The sequence below is a fragment of the Aplidium turbinatum genome, chromosome 18 (assembly GCF_918807975.1).
Source record: "Aplidium turbinatum chromosome 18, kaAplTurb1.1, whole genome shotgun sequence".
Taxonomy (NCBI): domain Eukaryota; kingdom Metazoa; phylum Chordata; class Ascidiacea; order Aplousobranchia; family Polyclinidae; genus Aplidium; species Aplidium turbinatum.
Window position 1 is genome coordinate 19,023,902 of NC_137489.1, and position 15,718 is coordinate 19,039,619.

A 15,718-nucleotide genomic window follows, 5' to 3' on the forward strand; every position below is an offset into this window, starting at 1 on the left:
AACTTCTAATGAACTCGAAATCAACAGGTGTTAAAACAAAGTTGGCCTACACTGTGCCTTTATATGGATCTCATCTGAATGTGAACAAGCTTAGTTAAACCACTTTATAATAGTTACTACAGTTTTTCCACAAGGTGTAATTTACGAACCAAGATCAAATTGCATGCTTAAGATTTTTGGGCCATCTGCGAAATCAAACAAGAATTCATAAAACAAGGGCTTCTGACCATCAACGCCTTCTGTGATTTGAACAATCACATGTGACATGCCTTCGCTTTCGAGCTGCGTGCAGCTGCAACAATCAAAACAAATGACCCTTTTTCGTCTTGTTGTAGCTCAGTGTTTACTCTCGAGCGTCACCTTGCAATTTTCTATATATTTTACTTGCACTGTGGTTCTGATCTATGTTCTGAACTCATGAACGCCTTTCTGGTGGTACACAATAAGTGTATCATCTGTTTTTTTTACAACTTTCACTAAAGCGGAGTACAGTATAGCCTATCAAAACTGTAAATTTTATCAACAGCTTGGCTTTTAATGACCTGTTCAGTGTTCAGAGTTGTTTAAACTCTTTTGTAAAAATTTTGGCTTCGATTTAACCATAGACTTTATCTATGATTTACCTAACAGCAGTGGCGCCGCCAGACCTTCAACATTGGGGGAGCAAAATATTGACAGTGCAAGACAGTAGCACAGTCAAAAATTTTGAAAGGGGGGTGTTGACGGCCGGCGGGCGAAGCCCGATGGCGTGTTCGCCGAAGGCGACACTTAGCGGCGGGGTCTGGGGGGGCTCCCCCAGAAAATTTGGAAAAATTACTTTCGGTTTGGTGCATTCTGAGAGCATTTTCAACAAAATTGTGGGTATGAATATTTCTGTAAAATGGTGCTGTCCGGTGGCATAGCAAAAGGATAAGATCATGTTTTCTTCGGCATTTTTCGAAAATAAAGCTAAGTCTCTATGTTTTCTTGTTGCTAATTCCAGACTGAGATATTTGAATGTTTGGTATTGGCAAAACTCGCTCTTTTACTGCAGTTTCGTTTAAAATTAGGCAAACTTTGTTTTAGAGACATAGGTTGATTGCTTTTTTTTGCGAGATTATTACAGTTTTATTATTTATCAATTTTCTCCTTGGTTGATTCAAAAAACGATCTTATTCCGGTAAGTCACCAGTGGCGTATATTCAGGGTGTTCAAGGTGTGCACTGCACACCCCAAGAAATCCAGAAAAAAAAGAAAACTTCCATCGGTTGTCGATGTTCTTTACTTTCATGATATTTTAACATCTTGCTGCATGCTGATTGCTTTCTTTTCAATTGCAAAACTCTTCCCCTTCTAATTTTAATACTCCAACGTTTGAGGTCATTACCTTTAATTTTTTTCGGTCATTACCTTTAAGCTGGGTGTGCACTGACAGCTTTGCGAGTGCTATTTAAAATAAACAATTAAGAAAAATGACGTCACAAGGCAGCGAAAACAGCGATGGTTTTAGGTCAGCCAGGCTGTGCACTCGCTGATCTGCACACCTTGGCGCGTCATTGGGGGAATCCCAGGCAATAGCAAGTTTTAGCTTGTTGGATCAGTGTTGTCAGATTGGGCGATTTATCTGCAATTGGGCTACTTTTAGTTGGGCTTGGCGCCAAAAAATGTTGGTTTGCGACTTGCGCTTTTTTGGGCTACTTTTAGTCTCTGATTTGGCGCGAGACGGCGCCTAAATTTGGCAGAATTTTAAGTTGTTTGATAGTGAATTTTGAGTTGGCAGTACTGAATAATTGGTAGAATCCGACCAGCCTTTGAAAATGTGGGTAAAGTTTCGGTTTATTACGGAAAAAATGACGTTATTTTTTTGATTCGGCATGAGGATTGATTTTACTGCTGACCATTAGCAGCTTTGACTGTTGTTACAGCAATGCTGTATTCATTTTCATCCGGGAGAATGGAAGGACTGACTGGCGAGTGGCGAAAGCGAAATTGCACTTGTATCGAATATCGGAAATTATAGGGTAGTTATGATCTTGGTTTAGTACGGTACCGTACCATAATTTTTGAAGCTTTTATTGGTGTCTAAGCTATAAATTAAAGTGGGAAAAATTGAATGTCAGTGGAGAAACTTACTGAATGTAAACTGGTCTTCCTTGTATGATTGAAAAACAATGATAGATTCTTGTATTTTTTGTACCAAGGTGTACGAGTTTAGAAATGCTGCCGGGGAGTATAAATTTAGAGAAGTTGCTCAATTGGCACTAACAATGTAGCCTATACCAATCAGCAATGCATTACGGTAGTTGAGCGAGCCTTTTCGAGAGTTTCTGCAATCAAAACCAAACTGCGAAATCGTATCGGACTTCAACTTTTGTCAGCGATTGTGAGGATCAGAACTTTGCTGCAACAATTGGAAAAATGCTGTTTGATCCCCGGTCATCAATGCGGAAGCATGACAGCTCTATATATGAAAATGAAGCTTCAGCAGTTGATGATAGAATTTTGTTGGGTGTTGGTTCTTGGTAGTTCATCTGAGTTGACGGGCTTATGCTATGCATTAGCATCTACTATGGAACCATTTGTATCTTGAATTTGAAAATAGGAATTTGTATGAAGTTTGTATAGCATTGGCTCGTCTAAGTTTTTTTCTATTGAACATTGCTTGATTCAATATTGAACATTGTACTTATTGTATGTTGTATTAATGTATGTATTTTGTATCTACACAATCAGCATGATGGACAAAGATGTTGCTTTGCCCATGACTTTTGGGGGCGTGCCCAAAAACCCCCCTAGAAAGCCTGCGCCTTCGTTGCTCAACCGTCGACGTCGCGACGGCAAATTGGGCTACTTTTAAGTTGCTTTGGCGCATTTTTGGGCTCTTTTTTTAAAAAAAATCTGGCAACACTGTGTTGGATTAGAGTTTGAGGTGATCAGCGTTGGAAACAACTTTTGCTAGAACCGAAGCAAAAGCAAGCTTTCTACGACGATGTAATTCAAACATTTATTGCACAAACAAGAAGAATCGAATTATGCTATAGATGAATTTTCCTTCTGTAGTCGAGGTGTTAAACATTTTCGTTTTTACTAAGAAGTACGGCGGACAAAAGCAAAGCCGACCAATATAGCAATCCACTTTCTTTTCTTGTTTATTATCGAGTTGCTTTGCTATTGTTTTTTGTTTTAACTTTCACCTGTTTGTTTTTAATTCGCTTGTACATTTCTCAAGGTGTTGCGACCGTGCCTAATCCTTGCATGAAGTAAATCATTTCCATCTCCAGCACGCTTTAACTTTCGCGTTTTTTCAGACTCCTGCTGTGTTATGGCAAGTAATATTGTTCGTTTTGATGGTCGGAAATAAAAAGTGAACTGAAGTATGTCACTTTAGAAATGCAACTTAATGTTTGATATTATTAAGTCTTTCATTCAATGCGCTGTCAAATAAATATATATTTTGTATTCTTCTCCATTCCGACAACATTATTTTTGTCAGTTCTGTTCATGTTCAGAATTTGTGCTGAAAATGCTCTCAGAACGCACCAAATTCAATGGTAATTTTAAAAATTTTCTGGGGGAGGCCCCCCAGACCCCCCCCCCGCTGTTGCTTTGACGTCACTGAACACCCTGTCAAAGTGGTCACGGTACGCCACTGTAAGTCACTAACTTTTATGCTCTGAAGTCAACCCAAAGTTTAGAAAATGTAACGTCATAGAGGTCATACATCTTGATGAGTGTCAAACAAAAAGCTTTGAGACAATGAAGTTACGGTACTTTAGGCTATTCAAGTTTTGTATAGCCTAACGAATAGCTGTTTAGATGTTAATCTAGATCGAACAAGCGATCTCAGCAGTTGCAGATGGCTTGCATCCTTGCACAGTTTGACGAGAAACTACATCATAGGCTACAACTTTACTTGTAAACAATGTATTCAATTGGAAAGGTTGAAACCTCCGAACCCCCCTCCCTTGGCTACGCCACTGGTGCAAGACATGCAAGACAGTGGTATATTATTTAATTTCTCTTGTTTTCTACCAGGGCTGGAAAAAATGTTTAGCTTCCCGGAAATCTGTTTTTTAGAGAAAAAATTTCCCGCGGCTTACAATCACGGTAATGAGAACCTTATATTTTACTGATCTCCGGAGCTGACGTAAACCTTTAAAGTCATGTCGACATAGTCTTGATGCCCCCCTTATCGAAAATTGTTCTTTGTAATACCGCTTTGAAGGAGGATTACGACTATGAACAAAAGAATAAATTTTAAACTTCATTTTGAATTGAAAAGACATGACGTAATGTCTTCCAACCTTAGTTATATATTTTTTCATTACGTAATGTCTTGTAGGAATAAATTGAAAATCAGTATGATCACTCAAAATGAAAGCAATGGGACAACGAATCCTCATTAAACCAATCAATCAATGGTCTTGTTGCACTGAAGATGACAACCTTATATTTCACTGATCCCCGGAGCTGACGTAAACCAGGCATAGATCTGTTGACTCAATGCAAACCCTTTGAAGGTTGGGGGGGCTGTCAATTCAACTTTTTTGTATCAACAGTTGTATCTCTAAAACCACTGAGGCTGCGACTACGAGATTTCTTGACTTTTCCTAACTTTTATTCACCTCTATTGAGCTGAAATTTTGAGCGATTAAAAGTTATAAATTGAAGATATAAGGCATTTCTCAGCACATCCTCTGAAATATTTCATATTCTATTGTGAAACATTTTCCCACCAGCTGGATGAAAGTAGCCTAATTAATTTGGCCCATGTCTCGTTAATCCTAACTGTTTCACAGCGTGAAGGGCATTGGCTGTACCGGTATGTAAAATAATGTAAAAAAAATTAATCACAACATTACTATGCACGTTCTTCATTACTCTACCAAAAAATAATGTGTAAACTCACGCTACAAATTACACTCATAAGTGACCTCAACATTTCAACGCATATGAGCAGTTCTAAAATTCACATAGTTTTAATTTTCGGATATGCTCAGCGTGAATAATTTTACAAAGTGAATCCCAAATTTTGAAACCGTGCCAAAATAACAGAGATATCACTTCTAAAGCATAAGAAGAATTGACAGCCCCCCCCCCCCCCCCAAACTGAGCAAGACTCCAGGAGCCCAACCTTCTAAGGGTTAAAAGTCATGTCGACTTATTCTTGATGCCCCCCTTATCGAAAATTGTTCTTTGCAGTACCGCTTTGAAGGTGGATTACGACTATGAACAAAAGAATAAATTTTGAACTTCATATTTGTATTGAAAATACATGACGTAATGTCTTCCAACCTTATCACATTTTTTTCATTACGTAATATTTACCACCACCAAACCACTTTTGACGATCGAATTTGTTAATTTATTATTCGGTAAAATGTTTAGATGAGATCACGTCATTACGCTGATTTGAGATATAATTTCATTCATGACGTCGTATGGATGAAAAACTTTTACAAGTTTTATACTCTGCTGAGATTAAAGAAGAAACATAAATGATAAATATTGGAGAAATTGAGTCTCCTTTACAACTTAAGAATCGAACAACTCAAAACTGCTGAAACAAAACGTTTTGTTTAAGTGAAAGAATCACTGCAAGCAACCAATACCAAAATGCGCGCGGAAGAAGTCATGGGAGTGTAAGGTATCAAAATTTTAACAGGTTGTTATTTTTCTACATCAATGTGACGTTAGTTAAAACTTTAAAAATTTTATATCTTTGCTTCTGTAGAAAATCTTTTAATCTACTGTACAATTTAGTCATCAAGGTTTTCCATACTTTTTTTAAAGAGAGAGCTTTTACCTCCCCCCCCCCCCCTTGCAACTTGAGTTGACTTACTTGAGGTTGGGATCCAAATATTAAAAAAATATATATTAATATGTATTAATAAAAAAAAAAAAAAAAAGATGATGCCCAAAACATTGGGGGGGCAGCTGCCCCGCCTGCCCCCCCTGCCGGCGCCACTGCCTAACAGGTGCTTCGGTTCACTAAAAAAAACTGGACTTTGCGTCGCTTTTAGTTGGATAAGTTTCCTGTATATGTTTAGAGAAAAAAACAAAAAAAATATCGGAGATTTTGAAGATTAGCCTAGGTACCAGCCAGCGAAGATTTTGTTCTCCCCGATAGCTCAGTTGGTTAGCGCCTGATTTCGTGAACGAAGAAGCTTCAACATCAAGCGGCGCTGGTTCGACTCTCGGTGTGTGCGTTTGAGCAACGCACATTATGATCTGCCCTCCATTCAGCGGCATCTGATGGACAGAATAATTTTCCGACAACAAATTAAAGTGCTGCGACGTGCTATATTTCAAACTGATTGTCCTGCTTAAGTCATAGAGAGTTAGAGACCATGCACGTTATAACGTCTGCGTTTTGTCGCTTCTACTTTTTTCTAGACCTCTGCTACCTTTGGCATGTAGGGGAAGGGAAGGTAATTTGATACGGAAGGTAATTTGATACACCCCCCCTACAGAAATGCACAAAAAATATTAGTCAAAAATATTGGCATTAGGTGGAAGATCTGTGAAAATAATGCCTACAAAAATTGCACCATGCAGCTAACTCGTGCTTTTGTGGCATAAAATTGTAAAAGTGTGTTTTTTGAGTATTTTGGTAAAATTTTTAACTCATGAATATTTTCGTCTGGAAAATTAAAGAAATGTTCTTGAAAGATGAATCCAAACTCATTTGACAGTTCATTGAAAAGGCTTCAAGGGCATGTCACGTTTTTTCTGCAATGTGCATCCAAGCATACAAAAATCAGAATTTTATAACTTTTTTTGAAAAAGGTAAATTGATACATGTGCAGAAGGTAAATTGATACAGTATATTAAGTTCTTTTTTGTGATGTGATAAATGTGGTCATTGATCTAGTTGATTTAAATAATTTATTTTTTATTAACTAGACCTGCTACTTTGGGAAACAACTATTATATAGTCTTTTGTAGGCCTACACGCTATCTGCTGTCAAAAAATGAGAACAGCGCAAAGCACCCCCCTAGAATAAGAACTCTAGCCATTAGCCAATCATCCTTCCCATGTCCGTCTCGCAGCAGAAGCTTCGCCGCACACATAGGTCTTAACATTCATCTTTGCACCCAAGCACGCCAACAAAACATTAAATTTTTATTTATTGCTTTGCTGTCAAATGGGATTTCTGTGTTAGTTTTACTGTATCAAATTACCTTCCGGGTGTATCAATTTACCTTCCGTGGAAGGTAAATTGATACATTTGAGTGACGTTTTTAAAATTTCAATTAAAAAACAAGTAACAAAAATAGAAAAGTGAAAATGTTTTTAAAAAGTGTGTAAGGGATCAGACTTTCATTTCAGCTTAAATCAATAGTTTTTGTCACGTAATTTTCAGTTAACAGGCAAAAATGTTAAAAGTGTATCAAATTACCTTCCCTTCCCCTATTGTTTTTGTTGTGATGGACGGTCAGAAATAACAACAAACTGAACAACACTTCAACTATCGCAAATATCACTTTGTCAATCTTGGTGACCGGGTCTGAGACAGTCAGTGGTTCAAGCCTCGTACAAGTATGCAGAACTACCAGGATTAAACTCTTAAAGAAGCTATTCCAGTCCCAGCATAAAGATTCAATAAATCAACTTGGCTTTTCTACCAGCCCAAAACCACCTCAATCTGATATTTCAGGGACAACACTGTCCCAGGTCATAGGCTACTGTGTTGGAGAGAGAGAAATAACTTCATTTGCCTATCAGATTCTATAACAGTTATTATTTATTTTTTTTTATTAGTAGCCTACAGTTATTAGTAGGCATCAGTAAGCTAAGCCTACAAAATAAGCTTACATACGTAGGTGGTAGTAGCTGACTATAGATGACCAAATGGTCTTTCGCTGCTCCAACCCAATGAGTTTGAATTATTCAACACTGAGCGTAGAGGAGCCTACATATGCGTTCCTTGTTTGTTATTGTAATGTAGGCTAAGCTTATTTTAGTAGCAAATTTACACAACATGTGGAACAGCACTTTGTCATCAACATTAAAGCTCAAGCTATATCAACCACTTGTTCTTCCCGTCTTTACTTATGCCTGTGAAATATGGCAATCAACCTGCTGTCAGGGGCGCCGGAAGCGGGGGGGCGATCGCCCCCCCTGCCCTCAAGTTTTCTTTGGATGGGGGGCAATGTTACCCTTTAAGGTCATGTGAGCTACTGCACATTTCTCAATATAACAATTTCTGCTATTCGCTTTTAGCTTAATTACAATCTTTCACTTTCGCCTCAAAATATTATTCACACACAAAATTCTATATCACATCAGTAGGTTACATGATGCCCTTCCGTGCCATTGTTCTTTGTACACCGGTATGTATAGTTCTTGTATCATTACTCGATAATGAGCTATTGTGCAGGTCACAAACATAATTTATTGAAATTCTACCACTCCTATGCTTCTTCAAAGACGGTTTTGTCACAACTATGTTTGATGTTACCACCAGCTGTGAAAATCAAACGCCAATGATTCGAGGCACCACTAACGACCGTTTTGCATAGAATAGGACCAAAGGTAGGGCCGGATGGCCGGGTGTTGTTGATGGCTGACTTATGAGAAAAGAAATGTTCCTCGTGGTCTTGGTTTTAGTTAGAAAAAAGATCTGAGTGATACAGAATTGTAGGAAAGTTAAGGAATGGTAGGCTAAAAACGTCTTAGCATAACAAAAGAGTGTGAGAACCTGGAATTTAAAAGTTTTTAGAAGTAAAAGTGTATGTAAGCCGTTATGATAAGTTATAATAGAGTCAAATTAGGAAAGGTGAATGCTGAACGCAGTTTTAGCGCCATGAGGCGAATAAAAATGTGCCACCGTACCACAATGACAGAAAACAGTTTAAACAACCGAATGTTTGGGACTATTCACAAACAGGTGATGGACACCATTGACTTAGAAGCTGTTGCAAATGAGCTCATTCGAGTAACCGACGCGCGTAAAATGTACTTCGGATTGGTTTGATATTTGTCTATATACAGCACAGTATACAAATTATCCCGTGGAGACATTTTATACTTTGCAGCAGATTGTGACGCTATGAACGTAGCCTACGTGAAATTTATTTTTCCTTTCAATTTGTTCAAGCTATTTCAATATATTTCATTCATATATCTTCATCTGTCTCACACTTCGATTTATATGGTTAATAGGGGAAAAACGATTAACGAACTGCCCAGCATTATCGCTATATCTTATTTTGTTACTTTAAAAAAGTGCCCTCTTTTTTCATAATTCTGCCCCCCCCAGTCAAAAATCGTTCCGGCGCCCCTGCCTGCTGTCCAGAAGCGTCGTGAATCTGGGGTGGTAAAAGGATAGGCCCTCGGCCCCAGAGGCTCACACGACGACGATGACAACCAACATTAAAAGTCCAAAAAATACCATCAACACATGAATTTTCAAAATTTCATGATTCACAATGACTTCACAAAGTCATTAGGCTACAATATAATGCTGTAGGAAAAACTCCCTTGTCCCTTATTGCTTCAACGAGTCACCAAACGTCAACTACTCTTGTTGGTACATGGAATAATCTACAACATTCAATAAACTCAGTTTATAGTGAAACTCTCGTTTTCTCAAAACTGGTTAAGGCCAACAAAATCAAGGAAGACCAGCAGAAACATTCATGCGAAGGATTTAATTCCTTACAAAGCACAGCCCGGAAAAACTGCGACAGTTGGCTGAAAATCGCCAATTATGGAGACTTTTTATTGATGTTATTTTGCACCCAACTGGCGTTAAATAAATTATTATTATTAAACTTATTGTGTACCGTAGGCTACTATTATAGAATCGGATTGGCAAATAAAGTTACTTCTCTCTTTCTAATACAATTTTGGTAAAGAGGTGACTTTCTTCAACCATAAACAGATGAAACCAAGCAACCACACAGCATTTAACATAATAGATTATGTTAAATGCCGTGTGGTTGCTTGGATTCATCTGTTCTCTCTTTCTCTCACACACACAATAACAGGCAATTCACAAACATAGAAAACGCTGAGTAGGCTGAGTAAGATTTAATATAGTTCACGGTTCACAAACAACTCTAAATCTCATCAATCAGCTCAGTGCCAACTATACTTATGGAAGCATCGTGGGTCCAATGCTTGACTGCTTATTTTTACAAATGAATCCATTACATGAAGCCAAGAAACAGACGCAGTTCGAATACGCGTTTGTCTTTCCAATATCACGTTAACAAATGAGATAACAGGAAGAACAAAATAAAAATAATTTCAATAAAACTGTGTCAGTTTACTTCACCCAGTTACGGTGAGGTTTTCGGTGCTCCAGGCCAAGGAATACTTCCATCTTGTGGTCAAAGTCAAAGGGCCTAGTTGAAGGGTCACGATACCGTTTGGTCATGTGATCGCCCAGGTACGTAATGATGCGACACTGATCTTCAAAGTCGCAAAGTCTCTTCTTGTATTTCTCCCGGATGTAAGTGGAATTGCGTGGGTTGAAAGCTGTAATGGCCGATGAACGTTACTTTGAAAATTAGCAAGCCTTCTTGCTGTCGCTTTCAACGCGAGTAACCTATCAGAGGTTGGACTAACCTTTGAGATGACAAGCGATGTAGATGAGAGCGGATCTTTGGATGGAGGTGAAGGGGAACTTAGGTTTGAAGCATCCAGCTGCAGTGAGAGAGCGGATAATGGAAATGGCGGCACCCTGCTCCAAGTAACCAAGCATAGGAAGCCCGGAGATGCTGGGAAGAGAAAAATTATGATGAGTGACCATCCGGCAAAAGCCGACGGAACAATAATAATTGAAGAGGTTAGCGACACAAATTAAACCTAAAATTTTAAGTGAGATTAGACAAGACATTTAAGCGAAACTGATAAAATGAAAGCAACTTTCCCCTCTCATTCACATTTGCTTTAGAAGTTCTCCAATCGGAGATTGAAAACCAACGACATCATTATTGCAAGCCAAGGTTGCAGCAACCATAAAATCAAAAATTCTAAAACTGTTCGGCCACACTAAAAGATCAAAATGTGGAGTCAGCAAAGTTTGCATGGAAGGTAAAGTCAACGGAAAGAGAAAACGAAGCAGACCACCAAGGCGATGGCATGACAACATCCAGGTGTGGACCGAACTCAATTTGACGACACTGGGCGAAAAGGGAGAAAAGGGATTAAAACAATTGCTGCGCGGAAACAATCGGCCACCCCCACTAGCGGGGAACAAACCGACGATGGATTATGATGATGATGATGGGCGAGCTTGCTCAAAATCGTGACTCGTGGAGGCAGATGACCCATGTTGATGGCCAATCTTCTTCAGGCGGAGATGACGACTAAAGTGGAATTTTGTCGCAAGCATGGATGAGATGCGGTAAACAAAGCTCCTCCTAACATCGAGAGCGATCGTATGTTTACTCACTCCATGGGTTCCTTCTTGGGGGGGAGTTTGCTGGGGAGCTTCAGGTCGTAGTAAAGTTCAGGGAGCTTCATAAATTTCTGGAGTTTTTTCTCACTCTGAAATGAGTAGAGTTTTCCTTTGTACTCTGCCACGAGCTCGGAATTGCCTTCAACCAGGTACTCGAACCTGCGAACAGTGATCATGGTTATCGAAGCAACCTCCTAAAATTCGATGAGACTTCACCAGATAACCAGTTTAAAAAGATGGTATGCTACATATCTGGTAACGTATCACCCTCTTCCAATCTGTCTTAAGCCAGCATGGAAGCAGTGCGGCTCATAAAATCACATGGAACCCTGTCAAGTAACCCATGTTGATGCGCGATCTGCTGCAAGCGGAGATAGCGAATGATTGTTATGCCACATAACCCACTTCTAGTGCAAAACAAACGAAACTAGTGTTAATTCCGACACTTTGTCGATCAGACGCAATTGACCTCTTCAGGAAGTAAGGTCAGGAAGCTTAATGTCACTTACCTGATTAATATTTGACAGAGCACAAAGCCATGTTTGCTGTAAAAACTAAACATGAGAAAAAGAGATTCAAATTCAACACAAAGCATCGCAAAAATATAAAACGACAATGGCAATAGTCCGCTGATATTCGAACCCTGGAGCGTGGTTCTTACCCTAGCTTGCCATCCAGGTAAGTCACCGGGCAGTAGCCGTTCATCTCGATCTGCTTTGGGAACATCGCCTTCACTTCATCGCGCGTACGACGCTGTGGAAGACTATCTGGCGGGGGGAGGCTTTTGCTTGCGATGGGAGGCACAAACTGTTCCGGGTTCGCTGCAAACAAACGAAGCCCAAGTTAAACGCTCCCTGACATGCTCACGACGTCGTTCAACATTTCGTGAAATGAATCATATGAAATGCCGAACTGATCATATGAAATGCCGAACTTACCCATGAATGTCGTCATGTCTTCAAGTGACGCCAATTTATAATACTTTGCACGAAACTCCACCGCATAGCGAAGATATGACTTGTCCGAGCAATCCGCCAACTCCCCGCGAAGGTTCAAACTAACAGGACAGTAGTGTCCGTACACGCCAATGTGAAGATCGAACTCAGATGGACTGATGCACAGGTCGCTCAGACGAGCGGCTTCACCTAGATGACAATATCATTCATGCACTAGCGGAGTGGGTGAAATGTCGGTTCACGTCATTGGCCTGGTCTTCCACACAAAACCAATTGTGACCCAGGCCATGAAGGTAAGCGCAGTAATAGAACTCATGACCAGAATTTAAAATGTTTTCACAATGAAAACGAGATTTCAAATTCTTCACCGGTACAATGGCTAGTATTTGTACCATCATAAATGTGGCCTAGCCACTGAGTGTTGCAATGTGAGGTATTTGTAATCAATTTATGAATAGGTTGGCTGCAGCTATCTCATTAATTGTCTTCTACTCAATAAAGACATTTCCTCGCTGGATAAATGAAATGGATTTAAACAGAAGTCATATTCGTGCACAGCTGTATTGAAACCGTGCATTGCTATCAGTGCCATACGGTGAACATTTTTTTTTGGTGTTCGCTTTTTTTCAGCAGGCTTTAAACCCACACTAGGTTTGGAGTTTGTTCAATGGCTGTTCAGATCGTATCAAAATAAACTGATGTGATGTAAAGAGTTACTGCGCAGATCAAGTATGTGTTTGAAACTTTCTAAAAAATGTGAACAGATAAAAATAATGGTTACCGTATGGCACTGATTGCTATTGATTATCGATTAATGGATGGATTGAATCTTCAGAAGACTTAAGCATATTTCCTTGATACTACACTAGTTCATGTTGTTGCTCATTCAAAACTTCCTAAAGAAGCCGCGCATAAGCAACAAAATTTAGGTGTGTCCATCAGAAAAGCTAACGAGTTTAATCTGCCAAGTCGCTCACTTTATCTACACAAATACCACTACGCAGCATACAAATTAATCAGTTGTCCGCAAACCTCTCGCGATCCTGTCCAGATAGTCCTGGATTTGTTTGACAGACGAGATTGCTTCAGCAAGCACCGATTCCCATAACTTCCACTTGGAGACGCTGGCGTCGTACGGATGCCAGTTCTGGTGCTCCTCCGAATAGAACGTCTCGATGGGAGGAGAGTGCTCCTTGTAGCAGGCGTGCTTGACTATCATGATCTCTTCACTGCAACAAGAAGAGGATTAGGCTACGAACTCCAATGTTGCTACGTACTCCCATAGTGACATCAACAATGTCTCCACTGGCGACAACAATCTGCGATAAACATCTTGAACACTTCAAACTGTCAAACTCTCGCAGATCTTACGATAGTGTGATATTTCGAGATGACAAAATGGATGATTGTTCATTCTATATCCAGCTAGTTCAGGTCAAAGACATGAAACAAAATAAATTTAAGTACCAGCACCAACAAAGAGATACATTGCCATAAAAACCAACCCGCAGAATCAAAACACTGCCACAAAATGTAGCAAGACATTTCAGTCAAACAGGAACAGGTTGTCCCAAACAGACCCTGCAGGTTGCATAGACGCACTTGAACCTACCCGTGATCGCCGACCCACCTGTCGTGTCTGGGGTACTCCCACTCCCCGGTGGCCCTGTCCTTTTCGGCCCGGACCAAAACTTCTTTCCCGTCAATTTTCAACTCGATGAACTTGACAGGAAGAACACCACGCTTGCTCAAGTAGGATCGTTGCTGTTCCGTGCAGGGATATCCATCCAAGATGTAGCTAGGAGGGAAGAATGAGTCTAAATCTATGTGATGATACACACAGTAACAATAAATTGTTTAACAACAGTTGGTTGTTTGAACAGTGTCAACAAAAGTCGACATCATTTTAAGCAATTTTTCTCAGTTCTTCAGCATTGCATCAGATGACGATTAACTCCAAAGAACTCAGACCAACCCGAATTTAGAATCAGACACACACAAATCTTTAAGTCATTTCAACTTTAAGTCAAGTCAACAAGAAAAAAGTTGATAACATTTGCGCTGAACAAAAGAATTGATGAGGATATCAGAGTACAGAGATCGAATATGCAACACTGCTAAATGACATCCGCAAACAAGAAGAAAACAAAGTTAGAAAGCAGGTGGATGCACAGAGCGCAAAGCATCACGCGAACAACACCACACAATGCTTATCCGAGCATGCATTGAACGCGTCGCTATGGCTACCAACCCTCGGGTCGTGGTCATCGTATCCAGCATGGCCGTCGCGATTGCTTCCACGACCAGCGCATCTGGGACTAGTCCTCCCTGGTGCAGGTGGGACAGGATCTGCTGGGACAAGACCGAATCTTTCTGTTGCTCCAGTACCCGCCGGATGCTGTTGCCAGCAGAGATCCGGACGCAACCAAACTTCTTGCTGAAGCGTTCGCTCACTACAGATAGAAAAAGTTAGTTCTATAATTATTCAAATCTTCAAAGTAATGAAAATGCGATGCAACAACTAGTTGATGTTGATTTTTTCAAACATAATATGCGACACAAGAGTATGTGGTCCAGTGACAAAGCTGCCGCAGTGTGCAACGACACTTACCGGATGGCACATAATCAGTCCAATAGTTGCAAAATAATTGTGAAAAAAGCAGGCAAACTATAGGTCCAAAGAAAATGAAGGGGTGCCCCGGCAGCGAAATTTTTTCCCACGAATTTTCTGTCTCATTTGCATATTTCTGTAAGCGTAGCCATTACTGGTTACCGCGCGGCGCGCATAACTGTTTTTACCGATTTTCGCCCTTACAGCAAGCCGATTTTCGCCCTCCAGCAGGTCCAAATGTAAACATTGAACTTGAAAAAATACGTAGCCTGGACTGGAGACACACCTCGTCTAGTCACGTTTAAAAAAGTTGAGAAACGAAATTGATTCTGGTCACTAGTCTCAAAGTAAGATTTCCGAATTGATTAAGAATTAACCCTAACCCATTAGCCCTAACCTTACTTTTTTTTTAAAAGCTTTTGTGCACCGCAAAAATTAATGTAGGTCTAAGGAAAAAAAATTGACTTCGATGGGCGTCGAACCGATGTCCTCACGATTATAAGGCAAAAGACGAAACCACTGAACCAAACGCGCCAACGAAAAATGTTTGCATTCACACGGTATAAATACAAACTCTATGCGAAGTAGCAAAAAGTTCGTGGGAAAAAAAATTTCGCGCCCCGGCAAACATCTATAGGATCGGCCCATGAAACATTTAAAAACTGGCTCAAATACAACGAGCTTCAAGTGTAAAAAACGCCAAACGAAAACACGATAGTGATGTACTGAGAAGGCAAACTACAATATACCGAGCTACG

At 39.9% G+C, this 15,718-nt stretch overlaps 1 protein-coding gene across 1 annotated transcript in view; it reads right to left on the reverse strand.

The window, feature by feature from the left end:
• Positions 1 to 10,003: 10,003 nt before the first annotated feature.
• Positions 10,004 to 15,718, reverse strand: part of LOC145787548 (adenylate kinase 9-like) — a 33,111-nt gene continuing 27,396 nt past the window's right edge. Inside the window, exons 28-35 of the mRNA XM_082599312.1 lie at positions 14,601 to 14,802; positions 13,980 to 14,147; positions 13,382 to 13,578; positions 12,332 to 12,538; positions 12,055 to 12,214; positions 11,388 to 11,552; positions 10,559 to 10,710; positions 10,004 to 10,468 (exon numbers count right to left, since the gene is read on the reverse strand). Of these exons, the coding sequence (XP_082455438.1) occupies positions 10,257 to 10,468; positions 10,559 to 10,710; positions 11,388 to 11,552; positions 12,055 to 12,214; positions 12,332 to 12,538; positions 13,382 to 13,578; positions 13,980 to 14,147; positions 14,601 to 14,802 (1,463 nt within the window). The 3' untranslated portion in view covers positions 10,004 to 10,256. The remainder of the gene's footprint in view (positions 10,469 to 10,558; positions 10,711 to 11,387; positions 11,553 to 12,054; positions 12,215 to 12,331; positions 12,539 to 13,381; positions 13,579 to 13,979; positions 14,148 to 14,600; positions 14,803 to 15,718) is intronic.